The sequence below is a fragment of the Rhodnius prolixus genome, unplaced genomic scaffold (assembly GCF_049639745.1).
Source record: "Rhodnius prolixus isolate KJV_2025 unplaced genomic scaffold, Rpr scaffold_3, whole genome shotgun sequence".
NCBI lineage: Eukaryota > Metazoa > Arthropoda > Insecta > Hemiptera > Reduviidae > Rhodnius > Rhodnius prolixus.
Window position 1 is genome coordinate 7,821,232 of NW_027411603.1, and position 25,234 is coordinate 7,846,465.

Consider the following 25,234-nt stretch of genomic DNA (forward strand, 5'->3'; position numbering starts at 1 on the left):
ATCCCTTTATCTTCAACAATCCTCTCCTTTCAAGAAAATTATTTTGAGGATCTAAATTTTGTTGTAAGTTTTGTATACTTAGGTCTGTGATTAGCTATCGCTAAGCGGGTAGTGAGATGTTACTGTGTCTTTCAAAGGATATCGCCCAGGTTTTTCTTGTTTGGAGTTCTTTTCTCGAGGTTTTATGGATTTAACACCGTAAACAGCAGCTTTTGGTACCAGGAACAAAGGAAGATATTGGGTAAATAATTTCTTTTAATAAGGTTTGTACTTAGTATGATTTTCAAGTCTGTTTAATAGTTTCATATGCTTGAAATGTTTGTTCTCAATTCGGAAATCAAGAGTTTTTAATACATCAATACATTTTAATACAAGAACATTTTTTTGCTGTATATTGGGCGTACACTGTGAGTGAGACTGCTTAGTACTTCGCTGCTGTTAAGTGAGACGGAACACCCGCAATACCTGCTTAGTTCAAACCTTCCCTTTGCCGGATCTTTTTCCCTTTATGTTGGAAGAGAAGTAAGTGAAATCTATCTTTTTCGTAAAATCCCAAGTGATTTAACCTTCTAATGTGTCTCCTTATGTGCTACATATCTAGGCGTCCATCTTGACACTACTGCTGTAGAATAACACAGCTGGTGATGCTGCACTCAGGCGTTCTTTTTTTTTTTTGTCTTTGCATTGAAGACTGGATGGGACAGAATATCTTGCAGGCTTGCATGGTAAGGATCTAAATTAGCTACTTTATGTGCAATCTAGTAAGAAATAATAATAACAGCCATCTGTTTAGAAGATGTGCTGAGAAGAGTTGAACTCCTGTACGAAAAAGCCAAAGAAATCAAGCTGCTTCAGATTCACTAACATTTAAAAAAAGTGTAACCAAATGAGAGGATCGACCAATTGGATTTCAACAGGCCGGCTTTACTGTAAGTATAAGAGTTGCTTGGAAAATACGATGTGGGAAAAGGGGGGGAAAACTGGCCTATTTGGTTTACTAAAGTGTGTAAACGAAAAGATGATTAAAGTTGATACAGGATGTCTAAGACAGCACTCTCGATTCATAATAAAAAGCGATGGTGCAAAAAATCAAATACCAAATGTTATCTCTATTTTTTAACTTGCCCCTATTTACACCAGAGGTTTAACAAGCGTAATACTTAGCGTAACTGGATTACCACACGGAGATGGGCTTGAAACTGGTCCTTACGATTTTCTCTTGTCCGGTGACCGTCAGTGCGCTGAAAAAAGCTCCGGGTGCTCAGAAAAACAATACAAGCAGAGCTTTCAGCGACAGAAGTTTAGGTCAGCATTAGATGTCGGCAGATAAGCGTCGAATTTTTGAGGGGAAAATTGGCTTAGATGCTAGATTACGTTTTTATGAGAATTGTACAGTTTGCTGAATCAAGGTTACTGTTATTGTCTTAATGGCGGCTGAAGGCAATGACTAGTTACAAATTTTGCAATTTAAGGCAGAGCTCAGCTCATTTAAGATTTTTGAGGGCTGGTATATAGGATTGCTATTTGCAGGTCTGCCTTTTTTGAATTTGGATACCCTGATCGCTTTCGGGGTCTAGAACCGATGACTGTTCCGATCAGCCGATTGAAAAGTCTTGATAAGCGTGCTACTATTAGTTAAAGGTAAATTTATACTAAACTGCTTGTCATAAAAATGGTTATTGTCAATGTATGGGATGATGAAAAAAAAATGCAGTTTGCATTGATTTATAAATTTGTTTATGCTGTTCTTTCTTTTTAGAATCTCGAGGTTCCTCAATATCAATATCCTCAAGAACTGCGTTTGAAATTTATTTGAGAATAAGTACAGTGTAATTTAAGTTAGTGTACAGAAAGGTAAATTGCAAAATACTCCGGAATGTGCTTGTTTCCTGGGTAAATGTATTAAAGCAGAGAACCCTTACTCTTTGGGTAAGCATTACTGGTAAATATTTGAATAACGTTAAATATATTCTTTTCTTTTTTTGTTTATTTTTACAATTGAGTTTCCCTGTCTCTAAAAAAACTGTTTTTTGAAAAATTCGTCTGAGTGTCTGGGGGAGAATGAAAAAACCACGGCAAGCTCAAACTTTATATTCTATTTGGAACCCAAACCAAAGTGTCAATTTATTGAAGGGACTTTTCACATCTTAGAGATTTTCCAACAATTAACATCTTTTGGGTAAGCTTAAAACCTACTTATTCTTTATATCTAAACAGGAGGTACACTAAGTACCTCTTTAATATATTTTCATTTGTTTGCGATTTTATCAAACTTTAACTCACACAGATCTATAGAAATAATTTTTATTTGAAAATTCGTTTTAGAGCAATTCTGGAAGTCGCTTTGTGGATGCGCTTTCCCCTGGTGTCATTTCTGATTTTACAAACTGAATAGCTCTAACATTTTTCGAGGAACCTTGATTTTTAGACACAAATAATATGATATCGAGGAATATTACCATCTTATCAGGAATGGAGTTAGAGTAAAAAGTCTAATGTTTCAAAAATACTGAGTCCGAAGACGATCTGAGTTACAAGGCTGAGAATTTCAGGAAAAATTACTCAAATTTAGTCGGGTGATTCTTCACACCAGTTTATTTTTATTTTCTAGAATTTCAGCTTCAAATAGAATGTCATTTAATGTACACATATTAACAAACATATGGTAAATATTAAATCATATGCTTGATAATTATAAAAAAAATTAAAATATCTAAATTTTTCCCAAAATAAATGCTTGTTATGATTTAGTTGTTGACCTATTGGTAATGCAAAACTTTAGAATAACAAAATAGACTCCCTTGGACTGTGCTGGGTCAGGGCGATGCCGTAGATAAAATGAATCTTAATGAAAAGCAACTTACTGAACAAGTTAAAGTTCCAATAGTTTGCATTATTGGTTAGTGATCCAATTATATTTATTTTTTTGATCATATTTTATAAATACTACTAAATCATAACTATGAATTCTACTTTTACTGTGATAGCAAAGTTCTTAATTCTTGGACAGCATTTTCTTCTTTTTTTTTTCTTAATAGTTCCATTTTTTGGGGAGCTAAGACTGAAATGCCAGTTTAATTAAAGATTTAATATCGTGTAGTTTCGAAGTAATACCCAGTGTGATGTACCCTGTCGTCGAGCAATAAATACTAAACGTTCCTTATGTCGGATTCTTTTAAAATAGACTTTCAAATCATAGCAGTGATCTTTCTACCAACAGTTTCAAGTTTTTATACCATCACAAAATAATTTTATTAACCTTTTGTCCAATTGTTTGTTATTTAACTTTCAAAACATTTCACATTCACAGTTTAAATTGCTTACAAATTTGATTACATTTAACTGGTTTTCTATTCCATAATGGTGATTTTAAATAGTCAACCAGACTTATGACTGCGACAGTCGAAAAAGATAGAATGAATCATTTGATTTGTATTTAACTATAATAATGCACTATTATTTTGTGTTTAATAAAGCTTCTTTACAAAATAATTCGCATAATAGTTGTTGATAATGCATCTCAATAACAATTCATTGAGATACCATTAATCGGGTAATAGCCTAAAACAAGTTGATAGTCATTAATATCTTGATATTATCCGGAACCGTTTTGCTATGCCCTCTAATTCAGTTGGCATAAGTTTATAGCAAGATTTTATGGCGGATTAGTTGTTTTGTGAAAAGTAAAACGATTTATTCACTACACCTTAATTACATAGTATATTTATGAGTTCTATGAATATTGAAATTTATTAAATACATTCATCAGAAAGAGTTGAACTGAACTGAAATATAAATTAAATGCTTTCCAAAATTGATGACTGTAAAAAAAAAAAAAAATTAATTGATTCTACTCTTTGCTATACTTTACTTTAAAGAATTTTACAAAATTTCAGGATCAGAATGGATGGTGGTGACGGAGCAGAGACTGATCTCAATATATCGGTATATGTAACTTCTCATTTTGATGGGTCAAACGGAAGTGATGTAAATGAAGATCTGAATAGACTGACATTTGAAGAAGCGATCAGAGCAACTGGTCCATCTGGCCCTTGGCGAATTAAAAGGACAAATTTAGGCTTGATAGCATCTTTTACATTAGAATCCGACGCTATTACTTTAATGAAATCTAATCTTGAACAATATTTTGGTACAAAGATACAACACGCACTGTTTTATTCGAAAGATTGTCGTTTTAAACAGGTAAGAATGGTATTTGATTTTGGTTGTATGTATCTCTGGCAGGTTTTGGTCTTTCATCCATTAACAGAAGTAGATTAATCATTTTGGTGTTGAGATTTCGATTTCATTTACATTATGTCTCATACTATATTTCCTGACTAACATGATATATATGCATGGTGTTTACATGTATATACATACATATGTACATATGTGTGTTATTCGAAAAGTTAATTAAAATTATAACATTTTGTAAAAATTAATAGAACCTAGTACTTGATTAAGGGTTCTGTACATTATACGTTTAGTGCATGTGTAACGTTTTAGACCAAAATATATTGGGAAACAGGATTTGCGTACATACCCCCAAACTAACAACCCTTGTAGCAATAGTGGAAATTATTTTTTACAATAATGTTATACGATTCTTTAACATTTTAAATAACACACCACATGATATGTCCCTCCCTATATAACCTCCTTCACTCAGTCAGCAAGCGAATGGTATGGAAACAAGAGAATACAAAGTCTCAACTTCTTACTGTCTTATCTATTACTGATAATTAATGAATGAAAATCAGAAACTAGTCAGGGATACATCAGTTATGCGTGCTTTTATATCAAAATCAAAAATATTATTCAACAACGAGGACCTAATCATATTTTTAAAAGGTAAGAATGAGTTTGAAAATTACAATTGATAGGAATTTTAATTTTCATAGTAGGTTTTAATTTTCATTAAAAAATCAAAATGAATTTGATTTTCAATTGATTTCGGGGGAAAAAAACAGTTTAAAACTCATTAGGTGTCTGAAAAATGTGTACTTAAATATCAACGTGGATATTTGATATCAATAACAAAAATTGTTACATTCATATTCAGAATTCAAATATGAAATATGCCAATTATTGTTTTTCCAAATATCCACCTTGATTTACAAGTAAACATAAATATATAGATAAGTCATTTTATAAGTTAATAAACCTAATAAAGAACAAAGATACTTTTTTTTTGGCAGAGGCATGTTGAAGAATGTGAATAAATACATCTCTAATGTTCTAAAATTTAATGCACTTAAACAAAATTTTTAAAAAGTTTTTTTACAGTGTTTTGTTAATTTTTGATTACTAAATTGATTTTGTTTATATTATTTGAACCGAACAAAAATAATGCATCTTATTCAGTGTTTATACATTAGAGTTTAGTTAAAGAAAAATTATCTTTCTTTTCATTATTTTTCCTTTTTTAATAAACGGAATTACTGCCATCATTCAGAATTTCATTACCATTAGTTGTCATTGTTATTAGGAGTTTGTTGCACTTCCACTCAGCTCTTATTATTTTAAATTTCACTCAATTTGCCGTAAAGTACAGTGTCTTAAATCCAAGTTCGATTAGTAGTTTCCCTGTAGAAATAGAGGGCAATGTCAATCAGGCCAAATCTTAGTCTGACCATTCCAAAATAGTAGCTCACTTTGTTTCTTGGAGAAAGAGATGATTAATTTTAAAAATAATTCATTGTATTGAAATAGAATATGTCTTATTTTGAAGTGAACTATATCTAAAAATTTATCAACATTTTAAAAAGAAACTTTTATATTTGATAAAGCAGCCGCTTTAGAAATTAACGTTAAAATTTTAATTAAATTTTTTATTGTGATTTTATCATTTATTTTTTCAGACATTGTTCTTAAGAGACGTCCCATACGCTATTCCAATTCAAGAGATTAAGAATGCATTAGAAAGACAAGGAATCACAGCGCTTAGCGTTGACCGCGTCAGACAGCATGTTAGAATTGAGGTATTATACTGAAATAACTTGATACGGATAACTGCTAGGGAAAATATCATATTCACATAAATTTTTAATTTTGTTATTCAGGTTAGTGATCCAGGTCAATGTGAAACTCTGTTACGTTATGGATTGGATTTCTTTGGAGTTACAAGGTTCCATGTAGTATTGGGCCGTTGGAGGCCACTCTATTCTCGTTTAAGTAGTATCGAACAACAACAAGAAAGTGTTCTTCAGTGTTATAGATGTCAGGTAGGTTAATAGTAGGTAATATGATATCAGCTAATTTGTACTAATGTATAATAACGCTGGTACTGGGCTAGACTTTATTAGATCCATTTAAGATGTTAATTGACGATCACCTTTGTCTGGTGGAGACTCTACGTGTATAAACACACTATCCATGTTCAATACGAGAAGACTATTAGAACCTGCCTCTCTTTTCTAGTTGGAGTCCTTTAATTTTTGAATTCAACTTGAATTGTTTTTTCAATTTAAGTTTCAACTCCACAAATTTACCAGGCTGCTTCAGCCGAAGATGTTTGCTTTGTCCCATTATTTGCATAATTTAAGAGAAAGTTAATAGAAAAGTTTTAATATTAAAGTGAAATGGTTAATTATGGACAATATGGACCACAGTTTGTACCAATTGAATAATAATTATATTTTTGCTTTGAAAAGTGAGTATTTTTAATCCAACTTTTCCAATGTTCAGGGGTTCTGGCACATAGCAGCCAACTGTCAGCAGATGACGCGCTGCGTACGCTGTGGTGGAGCTCACACTGTGGAAGCTTGCACCAGACCGAGAAACGATCCCATCTGCTGCCATTGTTCAGGTCCACACCATGCAGCATACAAGCAATGCCCAGTAAGGTTGCATGTTGCTAATACTCCGTTCGCCATAACAGTTCCCCGCCTTCAAAGCGAAGGACCCTACATGAGGGATAGCTAAAATTTTTGTTATTGTTATTTTTTTAATTAATTTTAATAACTGCATGAATTTTTGTATTAGTTTGAAATTAGTGTTTGGCATTCTCAACAAATTAAATGGATTTTATTTTTATCTTCTTTTAATATAATTTTTTTTAATGTTAAATAATTTTTAAGTTTTCTAGAAAAAGAGTTAATCCAATAATTAGTTTTGTCCTATGTTGCGTTGAAATAATTTAATGCGGTTGAAAAATTAAACATCAAAAGTGCAAGTTAATTCTGTATCATTTTCCATTAAAATAATTGACCAATGAGAATATGAAGTCTAGTGAGTCGTCACCATGGTTAAATGTGAGAATAAGAAGGTCCTATATAAGTCATGTGAGTCGTCAACATGGTTAAATGTGAGAATAAGGTGGTCTTATATAAGTCTTGTGAGTCGTCACCATGGTTAAATGTGAGAATAAGAAGGTCCTATATAAGTCATGTGAGTCGTCAACATGGTTAAATGCGAGAATAAGAAGGTCCTATATAAGTCTTGTGAGTCGTCACCATGGTTAAATGTGAGAATAAGAAGGTCCTATATAAGTCTTGTGAGTCGTCACCAAGGTTAAATGTGAGAATAAGAAGGTCCTATATAAGTCATGTGAGTCGTCAACATGGTCAAATGTGAGAATAAGAAGGTCCTATATAAGTCATGTGAGTCGTCAACATGGTCAAATGTGAGAATAAGATGGTCCTATATAAGTCTTGTGAGTCGTCAACATGGTTGAATGTGAGAATAAGATGGTCCTATATAAGTCTTGTGAGTCGTCAACATGGTTGAATGTGAGAATAAGATGGCCCTGTATAAGTCATGTGAGTCGTTAACAAGGTTAGATTTAAGTTTAAGGGGTAAAGACTTCATATTTATTGTAAAAAAATGTACACTACATTATTAATAAACAGAAAAGAATTAATTAATTATAGCATTTTTTTTCCTTTTAAGCTCTTAATTCTAAAAAATAAAAAATAAAACAAAATAATTAATAATATCGCATTTAACTTTCAAAATGATGTAGAAAATATGAAGAAATAAAAAAGAAAAACATATGGTTAAAAATGGCCTCCAGTGTCTGGAGAGTGGTAGAAATAAAAAGGAAAACCTTAAAAGAAGATTAAAAATGGTCGCCAAAGTCTAGAGAGTGTGTAAGAACTCAGCAAGTTAAAGAGTTTAAAAGTTACAATAGGTAAAACAGGGCAGCGCGAGCTATCTAGTGGCAAGTAGTGGAACTAGTGGCCGTTGTCATGGTGATAGGATGCGCGGCCATCTTGGTAACCGAGGGTATAAAAGGAACTCAAAAGCCGGGGCGGGATGGGCGGGGCGAACATTTGCTCTCTGACCGTCGAAGCGACAACATCTCCTCTTCAACTGAAAACCCTGTGCCAACATGATACCTTATCATGACTCTTTTGGGTTAAAGTCTAGAGAGTATGTAAGAATTCAGCTTTGGTTAAAAAGTGAAATGTTACAAGAGGTAAAACATAGCAGCGCGAGCTATCTAGTGGCAAGTAGTGGTACTAATAGCAACGGCCGAAGCGACAACATCTCTTCAACCTAAAAATCCTGTTACCAAGAATAACTTTACCATGACTCTTTTGGGGAGAGAAATGTTAACTTCGACAATCTAGCCTTTAATTAAAAACCCCTGCTAACATGAATACTTTATCATGACTCCTTTTGGAGAGAGAGATATTAAGAGACTGTAAATATTTATAAGAGACGAGCGACAGAGCGATCTATCCCCCTACATCACTTAAGTCGTACTGAAGAAAATTTTGATAGCGGTGTATATATATGGAGGTTAACTGCTACCTGGTGGCAAATATGTGAACTACTGAACTGAATACGTCTGTTAAGTGGCACTCTCTAACGGATTTTTTTGAAACTAATTAGATTTTTTGTGTTTTTACCGCTCTCTAACATCTTTTTTTTGAACTAATTTTAATTTAATATTGTTTTTTATCGCTCTCTGACATCATTTTTTGGAACTAATTATTTATTTTTTCCGTTTTTTACCGCTCTCTTACAGCATTTTTTGGTACTACTTTTTATTTTTTTTAAAAAAGACACATTGGGGCATTTATTTATAAATGTGTATTATTTTTATTTTTTTTTTTAAATTAATAATGTGAAAGGGTTAATAAGTTAAATGAAAAAAATCACAAATTGATTGTTATAAAAACAATATATATTTATATAAACAGAGGCTGTTGTGAACTTTTTTTTTGTTTTACTTTGTACTTATAAACTAGGTAGCTTTAACTGTACAAATAGGACTTTATTTACAATTAAAAGAATTTAATATTTTTTATTCTTTTACAAATAAATGTATAAACAGGATGGAATAAACAGATTTCTTTATTAATTCCTAGTAAACAATTAAAAGAGAGAAAGAATAATATAATAAAATATAAAATTGTAATAAGAAAAACATATACAGATCTGAAATTATCGAGAATCTAGATCAGTAAAAAAATAACTAAAAACAGACAAACAAAACAATATACAATACAGTATTCCCCATTATGCACAGGCTAGCTGGTTAGTTACTTCCGGCCTTTTCTTTTAATTGTATGCCTAGAGAAGTAATACAAACAGGAACCATATTAGACATAAACCATAATCGGTTTGAATTGGTATCGCCATACGCCTTACAATACAAAGATGACTCGGCAGTGTATAATTATATGCATTATGGATTCCCTAAAGTATGAACTACCCGCTATTTGAATATTTTATATCTCCATAAATTTGGTGAAGATTGAGAAAGAAACGTATATGAAGCGGAAGTCTGAATATTCTACACAAAAACTTGTCGCATCAAATCTCTGAAAGGTGAATGAGAAACCGGATACCGGTCAAAATGAACAAACAAAAGCACACTGGGGGCAAAATATCTTTAGGGACACTTTCCAGCAACGGAGGATTCAAGCTGTTATTCATCAATACAGTAACCTTATTTGGACCAAAAAAAATGGAAGCCATGATGCAAAATTAGATTTTAAGGCAAATAATTGAAATTGTTCTACGTATTAGCTGGAGGAAAACGGACACAATATGGGGAACACTGTATGTGCAATATTCGCTGGGAGCCTTATTTATTAATATTTTTAAATATTTAACATTTAAAATACAATCCAGTCTCATTAAATTAAAATATATTATTCATATAAAGATAAAAAAAACGCGTTTTAAAATTGTAAAATTCATTGAATATATATTTGTTTTACTAACATTACTCCTTAATTTTATTAGAAAAGAATACAATTTTAAAAACACACAATCACACGAAAATAATAAACGTGCTATTTAGAATACACCTCACATAACAATCTATCTGTTCCAATTTATAATTATTAAAAATAGTTTTAAACAAATAAAAATAGAGGAGATTTTTAGTAAGAATGTTGCCAAAAGCATTACTTTAGAGAACTCTAATAATAAAAAAAAGGTAACCCGAAATCGGAAAATCTAAATATATGCTTAATTTATTCTCCAGAACTTTAAAGTCTTAGGAACAGATCTCGAATATTATGTATGGAGTAAATCTTTAAAAGAATTAATAAATAATAATAATAATTAAAGCAACCAGATCATTTAATAGAAGTTTTAAAAATCATAAAATGCAATTTTGAAATATGTTAAACAAATTGGCGATATTTAAAAAAAAAAACATTTTTTACATATAAAATAAATACTGAACAAAAAAAAAATCGTCAACCCTGAGCTAAAATAAGTAATAAATGCCAAAAGAAAAAAGTTATACAATGTTCTTGATTTATTACTTTTGAAATAAACAATACTTAACATATAATCTAATTGGAAAATTAGTAATAGCAAAAGCAGGGAGTACAAGAAAAATCATTTAATACTGAGTTGTGCGCAATCTGTTTTTCTTTTTTACAAAATAATAATAATATATATAAGTTTTATTTTTCATAATAGTTGAAATAAAATTCTATATCGTGTTGGAAAAAACAAAAAAAAATGACTAGCCTCATCTTAATAATTATTGCCTATTGCCTCGATTTGTTTTCTGAGAAAAAATAATTCTAGCAAAATGCAAACGAAATTAGCTCGTAATAATTAATATATCAATAAAAATATTTTCCTTTAAAAAAAAAAAATGGTAATTGTGTTTAAAGATCAAACATTTCCTGGATTCCAATATCCCCCCCTTAAAAGTAAACACCATTTACCTTTCCACTGAACTAAAGTGCCGAAAGGATTTTTCACTCATTTATTACAAAAACTATTTGTTAGCTGTTACCAATCACTCGGGAAACTTCACTGAGATTAAGTTGAAAGGTAAAAATTCTAAAAAGATATTTCTGGAACGGAGTAGGGAATAAGTCGCCCCATTATTTACCTACTAAACATATTTAATGAATGGTCAGGTTCATGCACATCATGATGGGAATATTCTATCTAAGATCCATGACCAAAAGATTTACCGGAAGATTACTAGTAAGGAACCAAGCTAGTTTGGATTCAGGCAATATTGTTCTATTACGCGATCTCTATTCACAATTTTGGAGAAATTTACTTTTACTAAAATTGGTAGCATTATTATTAAAAAGCTTTTCTTACTTGGTAGTTATCGCTTACTAAACAGTTTCCTCTGGTAACGATTAAACTAGTCCTAATCAAGTTTCCATTGATGTTAACAATCCAGAAACGTTTTCAGTTCTCCCTGCAATTTTTGCTGTGTGTTTTTTTTTTTTAAAAAATTGTTGCTGCTTTATCATGAGAAACGCACCAGCTAGTTGCAAAAGGGAGTTCGCAAAAAACACATGGTTTTTCCAAAGCCACCCTATTCACCAAAATTTATCTCCATTTTCTAGCCAAAAAAGAAATACCACAGAGAGAACTGAAAGCGATTCCAGAGAAAGCCAGAACTGCTTACAGCACCATCATCAGGTTGGAGACAACTTTTGAGGGGATCACTAAGCCCGAAGAAATAATAGTAATTTTAAGAAACCAAAAAAAAATTCATGAACTTTTTAAACAAACCTCTTAAGTCACAATTACCAAAAATATGAATGCTTAAAAAAGTACAAAATATTCTTAATGATGCGATAAAATATTTGGATAAATACAATTATTTAATTGAGGGAAAAATGCAAATATTTTTCTTCTTTTTTTTTGTTTTTAGTATTTTTTTTTCATCTTTCAAATATACTATATAATGTTATTTTTGTAAAAAAGATTTCATTTTAGAAAATGAGAAGTAAAACAATTATTTTTAGCACGATAAAATATGTTGTTTTTTTCTAAAACCACCTCTTTGTGCATTGTTATCATTAAAAAAGAACAAGAAGGCAAATTATTTAAACATTTTTCAACTTAAAATACCTTTGTTTATACATATAAAAATTCTTATTTTTTAAAAGATGGTTTTTATCACTTTTCAAAAAATTTGATATTGCTCACAAATATTTTCTTTTTTCTATATTGAAAGACAGATTATCTGAAACAAAGTAAAACATAAAATCTATTGAGAAATACTCAAACAATTCCTATGAGGCTATGGTAATATGAGGCAAATTGTCACAGGTTACAGAGTGTCAAAGGTGATTGCTTTTGTTTTATTATTCCCACAACGTTAGGCTGCCTTCAAGCAAGGACTGGTCAACGACAGGACCGTCTGGTGAGTTCCCTGATAATTATTTTCAGTGTTAGATAGTTCTAGAATGGTAGCAGCGATCTACTTTGAGATGGGAGAACACTTTTCAGTCTCTCTTGGTGAATGGGCTGATTCCAGTCTTAGGTCTGGGCTATTCATTGTTTTGTATGAACCACTATGGAACTCAGCTTCTAAAAGGGTCTGTATATGGTCAGATTATCGAGTGAAAGCACTCGAACTTGATGATGGAATGTTCCAGGAGACTGGCATAAGTTAATTATAGCAAGGATGATATACTAGTCTGGGTGCCACGTAATATAAAGTGTTTGGGAATCTGAGAGGTTAGGAAAGTTGATCTATTAGGCGCCTCTCTCTTTCCTTTACTTGTCCCGAACCAGTTATTCTCGTGTCTTTCACAGAAGTATGCCTAGCTGCAAGAATAGAAGACTTAACAAAATAAATCCTTACGTGTTGTCTGCAATCGAAAATGCAGAAGGGCTGGTAGATTGTGTCTATTACAGTCTATAACACTCAAGAGGTCTGTTGGGATCTGTGTCCTGGACATTGTGTTTTCAGGATACACCTCTATAAAATAACGCTCATACCTGACCTCAGTGTTGTTTTTTTTTTTAGAGATAGAGTAGAAATTACTCAATTATCTCATTACAGACTGTTTGGACTGTGACTAGATTTGGATCGCTCGGTTGCAAATGGATTACAAAGTGAAGGAGTTAATGTTGTTCCCTTTTATAAGGTTAATGTTACAATTTTTTACGGACATCAGTGAATCTAAGGTAGCTCAATTCTGGATTTAATGTTGTTATTGTTTTTATTTGAAAATAGATTTTAAAATTAAGGCCCAATTTCCAATAAAATGAGATCTTTTAAATTTTGAGTACTTACCTATACAGTTCAATGTACAGCAACATTAACAAACATTTGCTGTAGAGCTTGCAAGGAGGACGGAGCTTTAGTCAGAGATAGTGGAGCTGTGGCTCTCAATTCATGTTCTTGCCTCAATAATTTCCATCGCGCAATTATATGCAAATAATCGTCTTTATTTTCAATTTCTCCTAAAGAATCATAAACATGCACCAAACCACGGTAATCATATTCTAATCCTGAATACGTTTCACTGAACAATTTCAAACCTGTTCAAAAAAAAAAAAAAAAAAAAATTAATAATACATTAAGTAACACAAATTTGGCCTGGGTGACTCTGTTTAGAAGTCAACAAAACTCAAAGACGACAGATGGTAGTAAGTTCAAATTTTTGCTACAATAATTGCAAAAATCGGTCCGTCAATTTAACTTTTAGAGAAAATACCTAATCGGAAATATCTCTCAAAATAAATAGATCTTCCGCATTGACCTGAAATAACATTAATATTAATTAAATATTTTTTAACCGAAAGTGACATTTTACAAAATAGGCTTTTCAGTTTTGAACAATTTTTCTCATTTTTCCGAAAGTTTCCAAAGATTTTCTTTTAACTGTTTACTTGCATTACACACATGTGAATCTATTACTTTTATTTAAACATTTTTTCCAGAAAACTTTATTTAAATGAGAGATTTTATTTAATCTAAGAGAGGGGATGAATTGATAAATGGGATGAGCACCATTTCATGTATATGATGTCTAAACGAAATTCCGAGCTGAACGTTATTCTCATTATTCGATAGACTTTAAGAATGCTTAATAAAGATCATTAAGTTGAGAAAGAACAAAAACAATTTTGAATATTTATAATAAGGCTGCTAAGAACATATTAATATCAAACCAATCAGAACAGAAGATACACAATAACCGTGTAATTTTTGTAAGCTAATTTTTTTTTTTTAAATCAAAACATTGTACATTGCAATCTGTTTCTGAAAAAGTGAGTACCCATATGTCTTTCGAGATTTTGACCTTCAAAGTAAGGAAAGGTCGAAGTGTCTGCGGTCTCTTAGAAAACTAGCAGATTGGGCTAGGAATGTCTTATTCTTTTCACTATTCTGGTGTAAAATTGATAAAAACGCAGCAACTGAAAATTGATACACTCCTATGAAACGGGCGATGTATTTTGGTATTATATAATTTGCAAATAAATAACCAAATTTTGAACATGGCAAATGAAATAGTTAAGAAAAACTAATTAGATCTGTTAAGAGTCACCTACGATTATGTATCGATAGCAATCGATCTACTTAATGAAGATAAAAAATCAAATAAAAATAATAATTTAAACCATATACTTACTTATATTAATAGATCTAAAATAAAGGCTTTCAGCTTTTCTATATTCTTTCATGTGGTAATTGTATAAGCTCGCTAAATGACCTACACTTAAGCCAACTTCGTAATCATCTTGCCCTAGAAGTTTTTCTTTTATTTCAATTGCTTTTAAATGCATTCGTTCGGCTTCCTGTTTAAAAGAAACAAACAAAATTAATAAATAAATATAACATTTGTAAAAAGTGCCTGTAATATCCAACAATTGTTTGTAACTACCTTATATCTTTTCATACTCTGATAAAGTCTACCTAGATTTCCATAATGTTTAGCAGTCTGTACGTTATTTTCACCAAATGAAATCCAAGCTAATCGTAAAGCATTTTTATGCAGTTTTTCAGCTTCAAAGAGTAGTTTGCTTTCTAAAAGACAACAAATAAATACATAAATATATTCACTTGTTTAAGTTAAAATTTAATTTTTTAGCGAGCATTTAAGCTTGAACTAATTACTTTCTTGTTATTATTAGTTAAGCTGAAGTTAACTAGTAAGTTAAGATTCATCCAAGAAAAGCAATTTAAGTAGTTTTTTATGCCAAGATTTTTGAAAATACTGCGGAGTGCCATGCCCTAACACTTATAATTACGATTACTAATGTCTTTTATTCTCAAACACTCTCTTGCAGAAGACTCCTGCAGATATAGCAAATAGCAACCGAGAACTGAGCAGACTCGAAGAAGAAATAATGATAATATCTATATAAGGTGAAAGAAAACCTTAAGTGGGCACACAAGTTCCATAAAAACTATTCAAAACAAACAATTTGGTAAAAGTAACTTAAAATTTATGTATTTTAATCATTTACACAAACAATTTGCATGCAAATCAACATCCGTGCAATAACCCGATACTCGGATGTTTTAGAATTAGTATCGTGTATTTCGTTTTAGGCCAGTCAACAGTGAGTTAAGGAGTTATGCAATTCAAGGTTGACCTTAAAGTTCAGTTCGCAGTCTAATGAAAAAGTCCATGCGCCTAAACTTAAATCAACAAATTCTGAGAAAGTGTAGTCATCCTCTGCTAGGATATTTTCATAAAAGCAGACAACTGATCCGACCGTTATGAATACCACTAGTGTCATCCTTCAGGAACTGGAAAAGCAGAGTCGTGCGTGGTTGTTGAGTGATAAGAAAGGCGGAAGATTATGCTATTAGGACGTATAGTGTAACAACGGCCAAACGTTCTATTAATTCATCAGTAAATAGAAATATTTACTGTTGGTTAAGGAAAAGTAAATTACTGTATTTGTGAAGTTGTCAAGGTGAAATAAACCTGTCAATGAATTACCTATTTGTAATGAAATAATAATAATATTGTACAATAATATAGATAAATTGTGTTAGCGCAATGAGGCCAATTTTTCAAGGATTTGCATTGGGTAAACTTAGTGTTAAGCATATTAGTAACAATATATAGGCTTCGTGACCGTAAATTATTAAAATAAGGATTCAAGATTGGCGAGAAATCGGTCAGTTTCTGTAACTCAACCAACCCGCATAGCCACGCCCTGAAGAGGACAATATATTTGTCGAAACGTTTCGGCCAAAAAGACGAGTTGTTTTTTATTTGACCGATTCCTCGCCTATCTTGAATCCTTATTTTACATATTAGTAAGCATTACTCACATGATATAGATATAAATAGAATGGAATATCGGTCTGTAATGTCTCTCAGTGACATAGAGAGTCGTAATAAGATAAAAGAATACTCGTGTTTTATCAAGAACCGGCAACCTCGACATTCTTTGTATCATCTAACTTACGTGTTTCTGACAAATTGGACATCCGGTCAAGTGCTATTTCTTCTAATATCAACGCTTTCACTCGCTGTGCTGAAGCTAGCATTAGATGTTCTTTAGGAAGTAAAACTAACATTGAATTGATAGCATCTTCTGCATGTTGCCTTTAAAAACAGAAAAAAGAAATTATATTTAATACTAAAAGATTTTTGTATTTCATGATCTAAATTTCATGAAAACGAAACTGATGAGAAAGAACATACAAGTATGAAATATAAATACATAAGAGAATTTTAATAATTCTTTATTTTTTGCCTTTACCTGGCCGCTGTGAATCGTCCAGAACTATATTCATGTACATATAAGGCATAAGCAAGGTCTTCATGAGTTACCGCAACATGAAGATTTAGTTGGCCATAAATTTCTATTTTTAATTTCAACGCTTGCTAAAAAGAAAAGTCGGAAAATATTACTCAAACTATCAACTAAAAATCATTTAGAATTAAAGGAATTTAACCCAGATCTTCGGCAAATGCATATACTTCAAATGTTTTTCAGTTTAGTGAAGTAAGGACTTCAACAACAGAGCTTTTTTTATTGGCTTTTCAATCGTCAGTTTTTTTTTACCTGCATTAATCACAGAGAGAGACTTTCAAGGGACTTTGTAATGTTGCTTAATATTCTGATGACCAATCTTTAAGAGTTGCTTTATTTGTAAAGATATAATCATACAAACTAGATGTTAGGAGCGGCATATTTGTTAGAATGGTAAACGCACAAGGACTAAAAAAACAACTAGTCCACTACAGGAATGATTTAAAGACAATAGTTAGGGGCTAGGTTGTACACAAGATCGCCAGGAACTCTGAAAGAGAGTTTATAAATGTAGAATAAATCTCCGTTTCAGCAAGGAAACCATCAAAAGTGAGAGGATTCTTCAAAGGACTAAGATAGGAAAGGTAAAAACTTGTCCAAACGCTTCTACCGTAAAAATTCTTGCAAAATTCTGCTGTTTGCAGTGCTTCAGAGCGCAGGCCTAAAACGAGACGGTTCCAGCGGACCTATTGGGTGACGTCAACCCCCGGCACTGCCTTGATACAGAAGAAGTATTAGATATTTTAACTAATCTAATTTGAATTTATCTAAACTTGAATCGATTTGAGCTGATGAATGTGCGTCAAAAGTACTTTTACAAGAATGTGATTCAAATGAAAACTTCAATTATCTTTTATAATTTAAATAGGAAATTCAGAATAATGAATAATTTTGTCATTTTTCAAGATTTACTCATTAGCAATCTGTACTTAGTATGAATTCTTTTGGTTCCAACATCGAGTTATAACCACACCACTAACTGCCAAATCAAATGTACAACTTTTCATAACAACAATGCACTTTTTGATGTTTTAATTTGAATAATGTCGTAGTAATTGTTTCAGTATATGCACTTACCGAATTAGAACTCTATGCTTTAAATATAAAATAAGACAAAAAAAAAGCTAATATAAATACATACCTCATATACTGTTACACTATCTTTCATTGAATCCGAATTTAATAGATAAAAACCATAATCTAATAGTGTGTCTGCATATTTAGGATGTTTAATACCAAAAAATTCACGTGCAAGAAAGACGGCTTGCCTGACTAGCGCTACGGCTTTGGAAAATTCTCGTTTTACAACACACGATTTGGATGCTTGGCTAAGCGCTTCAACGGTCATTCGCTTACAAACGTACGGTCGTAATTCTCTAATTGATTTCACACTCCAGTTATATGCCTTAAAAAGAAAATAAGATTAGAATAAAAGTACAAAACACACTATACCTAGTCTAACCATAAGTTCTGTCACAATACTTGCGACTTCTTGTATCGTTTAACAAATAAAATATTTATTATCGTTGCTACTCTCTGAAGGTAGAAAGCTTCTTTTTTTCTCTTGCCCTGACCATATCCGAATTTTTGGCTATCATCATACATTAATTCATCACTTGGCAGTAGAGTATTTGTCTTCTATTTTTATTGTCTCTGTTACTTACTACACTTCTTGATTAGATGTTAATTTACTAGTAAGTTTTAAAGAATGTTACTATTCCTACAAAAAACATTCGTCACTATTGCTTATTATCAGCCAGGAGGCCGGTATAAAATTTCATGTAATATTTAAAAGGAATAGCTATCTTATAATTTAAAATTGTATTTATTAATAAAATTTGCTGATTTATTATTTTGTTTTGTAAAAATTGAAATGAAAATGAAAAATTTATAAATTTCTTCCCTAAATTTAGCTTAATTACTGAAAACACATATACTGAGAATACTGTTTTAAAAAAAGTATAGTTTGATAGACAGATAGATTTTAGCAGGCGGCCTTAAGGCCTACGGCACCGCGACCCCATGGATCTATTATGGCTCCCTTTACTCTAGAGCTCGCCCTCCAGACTCTAATCAGACCCTTAATTCTGGAGAGCGTCTCCTGCGGTAAAGCTCTCAGGCCTTGGTTTTTCCTCCCCTAGAAGTAACATCCTTAGCCAGACAAGCCCTTCACACTGACACAACACGAGCAGTGCCGGTCCATACGATGCATGTGTTTTCTGAGCCTGCAGTGGCCCAGTTAATAGGCCTACAATTATCCTAATAACCACACAGCCTTGACGGATTAAGGCTGTAGTTAGCTTTGACGAATAGCCCCTAATGAACTCCTTCGCTTGTCTCTGTCCGGTGGTGGCCAACCACCACTCCTGAGACCTCCTCTGCACCCATAATTTAATGACCGCAAAGCACTTGGAAACCTCAAAATAGGGCTCCAAGCCAACGAATTATCCCGCAGCGCCTTCACGTAATAAAATATAGGTAACATTTATTTGTAGTTAACATTTAATTACGTACATCTTTGTGACAAAACTTGTGGCCAGTTTAAATTCCAACAATCATATCGTTATTTATTTTCAATGACTCTCCAATACTATACCTCATTATAATCACTCATGTAGAAGGAGTACAAGGAAAACTGGGTATACAGTCCAGCTAAACAAATTAATTTATCACCATAGGATTTGATTTTTTCAACAGTCTCTTCAGCTAATTTCTTGGTCAGTGTGGCAGATTCAAAATTTGAATAAACTACTTCAGCATACAGTAACCTAGAAGACAAATATTAGCACCATAAGAATATAACCATAGAAATTATACATTTAACAAAATTATTTCCCACGGATTCAGTAAGTATTGGAGATCTCCCCCAAGTACTGGGAGAACGCCGTTGATAAAAGTTTGAAAAGCAGAACACAATACCTTCATCTTTAGATTAACAAGCATACTTCCAAAATTATTTGAAAAACTGAAACTAATGCGATTACATAGGCAGCTGTAGAACACAAAACTAAACTTCTCGACCAATTTGGATTTAGAAAATCGTATCCAACAAATCAACAACTAAAGCCCTCTAAAATAAAATTTCCCCAAAAATCGCGGAAAATTAAAGCAACCATTCAGAAAATTCTGTGATGTCATTTTCTTCTAACTACGAACATTATATATATTTAATCATTATGGCAGTCTAAGACCCACACCCTAAAGTAGCTCTTCAGAGAGAAGCTATCATCTATTCCCTAATAGGGCCTAAAATGAATTCTCTAGGAAAATATTATGAATCTAAATTGAAAACATGTTTATAACGGTCACTTTCTAGAGAACCCCCCAAAAAACGAGAACTTGATTTTTTTTATGCTCGGGAAACCTAAAGACGCTTATTACCTTATCCCCTAAATTTTTACAATATTATGAAAATATTGAATTTACTCTTCACGACTTATGTATACTTTTAATGAGGAAAGTTTTATAAATTATAAAATCATAAATAGTTGGGAATGGGACCATAATTTTTTTTAAAATTAATGTTCCCTTGATATTAAAAATCAATTCACCGATAAACATAAACATCCTCTACAACTTTAAAGGCAAGTAGAGGTTAGAAATTACAAGATTACAATTTCTAATACAAAATGCAGTAAAATACGTTCGCCTAAGCTATGTTTAAGAGCATATCTTTAATGTTCATTTAATACATATTTATATTCTTCTAAATCAGAAGATATTAGTTAGATTACTTCGTATTTACTTCCCTACAACTCCTCCACTCCCTACAAAATCTATACTACGTTTGTTATATTAAAAATAAAATTAATTTAACATAAATACTACTATAAGAGATATGTATGGAAAATTAACAAATATCGAACAAATAAGTCATATTTCGGTGTATTTTAACTTCTAATAACCATTAAAAGTGGGAAGTCAAAAGTTTTAAGGCTATTGCAAAAAAGATTTGTTCAAGGCAGTCACTGATTAAAGAAAAAAACCATTAGATAACTGATTGGCAAAAAATAACAAGGAAAACAAATGAAAAAACAAGAAATAATTCTTTTCACGGTCACATTATAAATTTAAATGTTTCCATTCTAAAATAGATGTACCTATTAGTGGCGCAAAAATAAAAATGCCAAATTACTCGGACAAAACATAAAACCATCTGCGGTTTTTCTCCGTTTTTTTGAATTGCCATGGACAATGGACTCAACCAACTTCCAAAAACCATTTTTTTTTTTTTTTTTGTATACGAGGATTCAGAAAACTTTCTTTTATCAGAGGAAAACTCACCATTGAAAATCTAGATAAATCTTTTAACGAGGAGAAAGAAGAACTTAGATAATGATAAATTCTAAATCAATAAAGAGAACAAAACTGAAATAACAAAATAAATATTAATAAACAAAAAAAAAAATCTTCAATTTCAATAAGAAGATAGAGCGATATAATGTAATCTGTCCAGTTCTTTGTGTTTGGTTGCTTTGTCGTATTGTACACAACAATACATTGTTATTAGTAGTTAAATAAATAATATAATCTAGATCAGATTGTTGATTAAATAAACAAATATATTCATACTTGTGACAGCATTCAAGTGTCTTTCTCCAAGAGTGAATGTCATCTGGCAATGTGAGACAAAGATTTTTACAACACTGTAAAACTTTACTACTCTCTGCAAACCAACCTGCATCGCTTAGAAATCCACCTGTAAATAATAACCAATTAATCGCTGCCATCTTTAATTAAATTTTATTTATTTTTGTATCAATGACTAAAATATAATTCGTATGAATACAAAAAATAATAAGAACACAACTATCCTATTACTGCCACTATTAATTTTTCTCCTTTCTGTATATTCAGTCTAACTTATACAACTGCCCTACCGGACAGTTTTAATAAACTTCGTTTTTTTTCATATTTTATTTTCAATATATGTTTTGAATAATAAAAAGTTTTTTACGAGAAGAGGAATTTCTTCGTTTCTATTCTAAAAGGCTTAATTTGTAGGAAAAATCGGTGTTCTATGAGAAGTGCCTCCTTTTGAATACAAAAAGTTTTGTACAAAATAAACTCGTAGGACTTTCGAGTTCTCTTTATACATTTGTAGTAAAAACTCTAAATTTCAATACAATACATTTGCCTAAATTGTTGAATTTATATATTTTTCATATTATTTTGTTTTCTTTGGAACATTTATTTTGTTTAGAAACTTCCTCCGTAACAGTGACCACAATTCGCCTTCTAATAGATAAGAAATCAGATACAGAAGAAGGTCATTATCCTATTATTGTGTTATTATGTTCGATTGTAAATAGTGTTCGTCTTATATTTTTAAATAGAATTCAGGCACATACATTATACGCACTTAATTTCCATTAATAATGATTCACTAATGATTTTATTGCCCTAATTATATTGTTCTCTTAAAACAACAATTGTTTACGAAAAAAAATAACCAATTTGAGTTAATATTTTAAAATTTTAATTGACTGTATTTAACTTTCATTATGAATTATCTTAAATTATATTAGAAATACGTTTTGTGTTTTGTTTTTTTTATTAAGTGGAGAAAAACGAACTATCAAAAATGAATTCTGCGTTTCACGTTTTTGAGTTATACTGTTCAAACACATGCCTTTAAAGCTCAAAACGAATATTTCCGTTTCTTTATAATTATGAAAACCTAAAATAGGAAATCTGTACGATCTCTTACAATTGTAGGAGAAAATTTAAATTTATTATTTTCTTTAAGATGTCTGCGAGTACTCTGTAATATTTAATTTTTTTCAACGGGAGTGTCATTTATATGAATTCGTTACTTATTTTTTTGCAAATTTTCTCTTACACTTTTTTTTTAAATTATTTGAAATTTAAACTAACACCTGGTATTTCAAAAGGTGGCGTTGTGTCAAGAAAGCTAACGGAAGGAGGAGATATTAAATTCATTATACACTATGAAGAATAATTTCTTTAGATGGTTTGTAAGTTTTCTAACAATTTATATTTTAAAAAAACATCCTTTAGGAGGCTAGAAAATGTTAATGAGAATTAGTCAAAATATGTAAGTGTCATTACTAATGGTACTACTTCTGTCATGGGTCTCTGTAAGACTAATAAAAAAAACTTTAAATTGCAAGAACAAACTTTAAAATTCAAGAGGTCTGGATGTGGTAGAACGGTGAACAAGATTCGCTCTCGCGATCGAATCTTCCTTGTATTGCTTGCGGATGTTCTTCGCAAATTGAAGCAAAGAGAGCCCATTTTGTAAATATTATCGCTCTTCTAAAGGTTTTTAATGCTATTCCCCAATTCAATTTCAAAAAGCTCCAAAATTGCAAACTCCATTCGACCATTTCGGTAAAGCTTTTTCTTTGGGAACCATTTCAACCATATTCACATGGTTCTCTCCAAAGTTAGTGAAAAATACAAGAATTAAAAAGGTAAAATTGAAATTAAAAAAGTGATTTTAAGCAGTGTGAACAAACTCAAGAAGACGAACTGAATAACCTTTATCGATTTAAAATTTAGAATTTAGGCTGGACACTACTTACGTGGGAAATGTTTCAAGTAAAAGTGACAGGTTTTAAGATGGACAAATAATATATGGAGTAATGAAAAACCATACAGCTCTTTAAACCCAGAACCTCTTGTTGAAGGAAACCTATGAATGTAGCAAAGTTGTAGAGCAATAATAATAATTCAATAAATCTATTCTCTTTGGCCATTTCGCATCATCTATCGATCTTCTTATTTTAATAATAAACAAAATTGTTGAGACCTTAATCGAGTAAAGCGCTATAACTTAAAAAAACCGTTTCAATATGGTCACACTCGGACACTTTTTTTTACCTAAGGGGAACAAGCATTTTAAAAAATTCAATTTCGAAATTTTGATAATTTTGTAAGACTTCCTTTCAAAAACTGTAAGCGAAAATGAAATAGGAAGTGCTAAATTTAAAATGAAACAGGCGTATTCAAGAACAAACCCGTACTGAATATGTATAGCCTATGCATATTAATTCTGCCTACTTTAAAGGATCATCCTTGAAATTTCTTTCAAGGAAGTTTTTTAACAATTACCAGAATGGTTCCTTATGCCTATTTTTAATTCTGAATAAGATTTACGAAAAAGACAAAATTAAAAATAACACACGTTTAAAAATATACCACGAGAAAACTCGACAATCATGCATTTAACATGTAAACAGAACATTTAACTAGTTCAATGATCTCAGCAACTTACCTAGTCTTATTCCTAGATCTATGGCTGAATTCTTTACAAATTGTGTAGATTTTTCTGGTAAATTACATTTTATTTCGTAACCTTTAGCAAGTTCTTTAGCAAGACCAGTTCCATGTTTCATCAATACCTATTTTTAAAAAATTGTTTAAAAAGCATAAGAATATTTTACATAAAACTGTGAGCTTAACTTATTTTACTTACTTGAAAACATTTAATAAGTTCTACTCTTTTATTAGTGACTTTTAGCATTCTAGCAAAAACATCTAATTCACTGAATTCCATTCCCAATATACACAATCTGCCTTGGTTAAATAACTGAATATAAATTTAAGTAGATTAAAAACAGGATACTTTAATGATTATTTACTTTTATAAATAAATATTTCAAATTAAATTCATTGAATAAATGAAGTTTTTAGTTTACGAGGCAATATTTTTTCTCAAGGTTGGTCCAATACGATTTTTTATTTAAAAAATAAAAGAATTTCTTGTTAAACATAAATCAAAAACTTACCGTAATGTATATATCAAACAATATGGTTTCAGGCAAAATCCTTAATTCTTTATTAAAATATTTGTAATAATCACTAACAGCTGCCACTGTAATGTCATAAAGGGACAGCACAGAACTTAAAGTGTCTTGCATTTTGAACTGATCTTTCTACAGCTTATAATATACTTATCAGATTATAGAAGTGGCAACAATATCACAACTGATCATCGCAGGCTCTATTGGGTAGACTTTTAATTGGATAAAACATTTTTTGATAGTAGCACACACTGATATAATCAAGATATAACTTAAAATTAAAAACAAAAAAACAAACACTAAAACTTCACTCCTCCCTCGACCGCAGTTCAAACAGATATAAACACAATTCACCAAAAATACTGCTATATAATCTACAGAAACGTATGACTACTATATCTCGGTCATTGCCAGGCAATCATGATCTGAAGGCATGTAGAGGCTCACATCATATGATTACATTAAAAAATAATAATAACAATCCTCATTTAGTTAGTGCA

At 31.2% G+C, this 25,234-nt stretch overlaps 1 protein-coding gene across 1 annotated transcript; it reads right to left on the bottom strand.

The window, feature by feature from the left end:
• Positions 1 to 9,114: 9,114 nt before the first annotated feature.
• Positions 9,115 to 25,094, bottom strand: Pat1 (Protein interacting with APP tail-1). The gene is made up of 12 exons (XM_074126702.1): positions 24,720 to 25,094; positions 24,407 to 24,520; positions 24,206 to 24,332; positions 21,538 to 21,664; positions 19,562 to 19,733; positions 18,107 to 18,370; positions 16,912 to 17,036; positions 16,615 to 16,754; positions 15,072 to 15,214; positions 14,820 to 14,985; positions 13,478 to 13,725; positions 9,115 to 12,418 (listed from the first exon to the last, which is right to left on the bottom strand). The coding sequence occupies exons 1-11, from the start codon at positions 24,849 to 24,851 to the stop codon at positions 13,487 to 13,489; spliced, it is 1,749 nt and encodes a 582-aa protein (XP_073982803.1). The 5' UTR covers positions 24,852 to 25,094; the 3' UTR covers positions 9,115 to 12,418; positions 13,478 to 13,486.
• Positions 25,095 to 25,234: the final 140 nt, after the last annotated feature.

Coding starts and splice junctions, on each gene's coding strand:
- Pat1 (XM_074126702.1), bottom strand. CDS start 24,851: ATGCAAGACACTTTAAGTTCTGTGCTGTCCCTTTATGACATTACAGTG. Junction 24,521..24,719: donor TGTTTGATATATACATTACG/GTAAGTTTTTGA, acceptor ATTTATATTCAG/TTATTTAACCAAGGCAGATT. Junction 15,215..16,614: donor GTCCAATTTGTCAGAAACAC/GTAAGTTAGATG, acceptor GTTGTCTTTTAG/AAAGCAAACTACTCTTTGAA.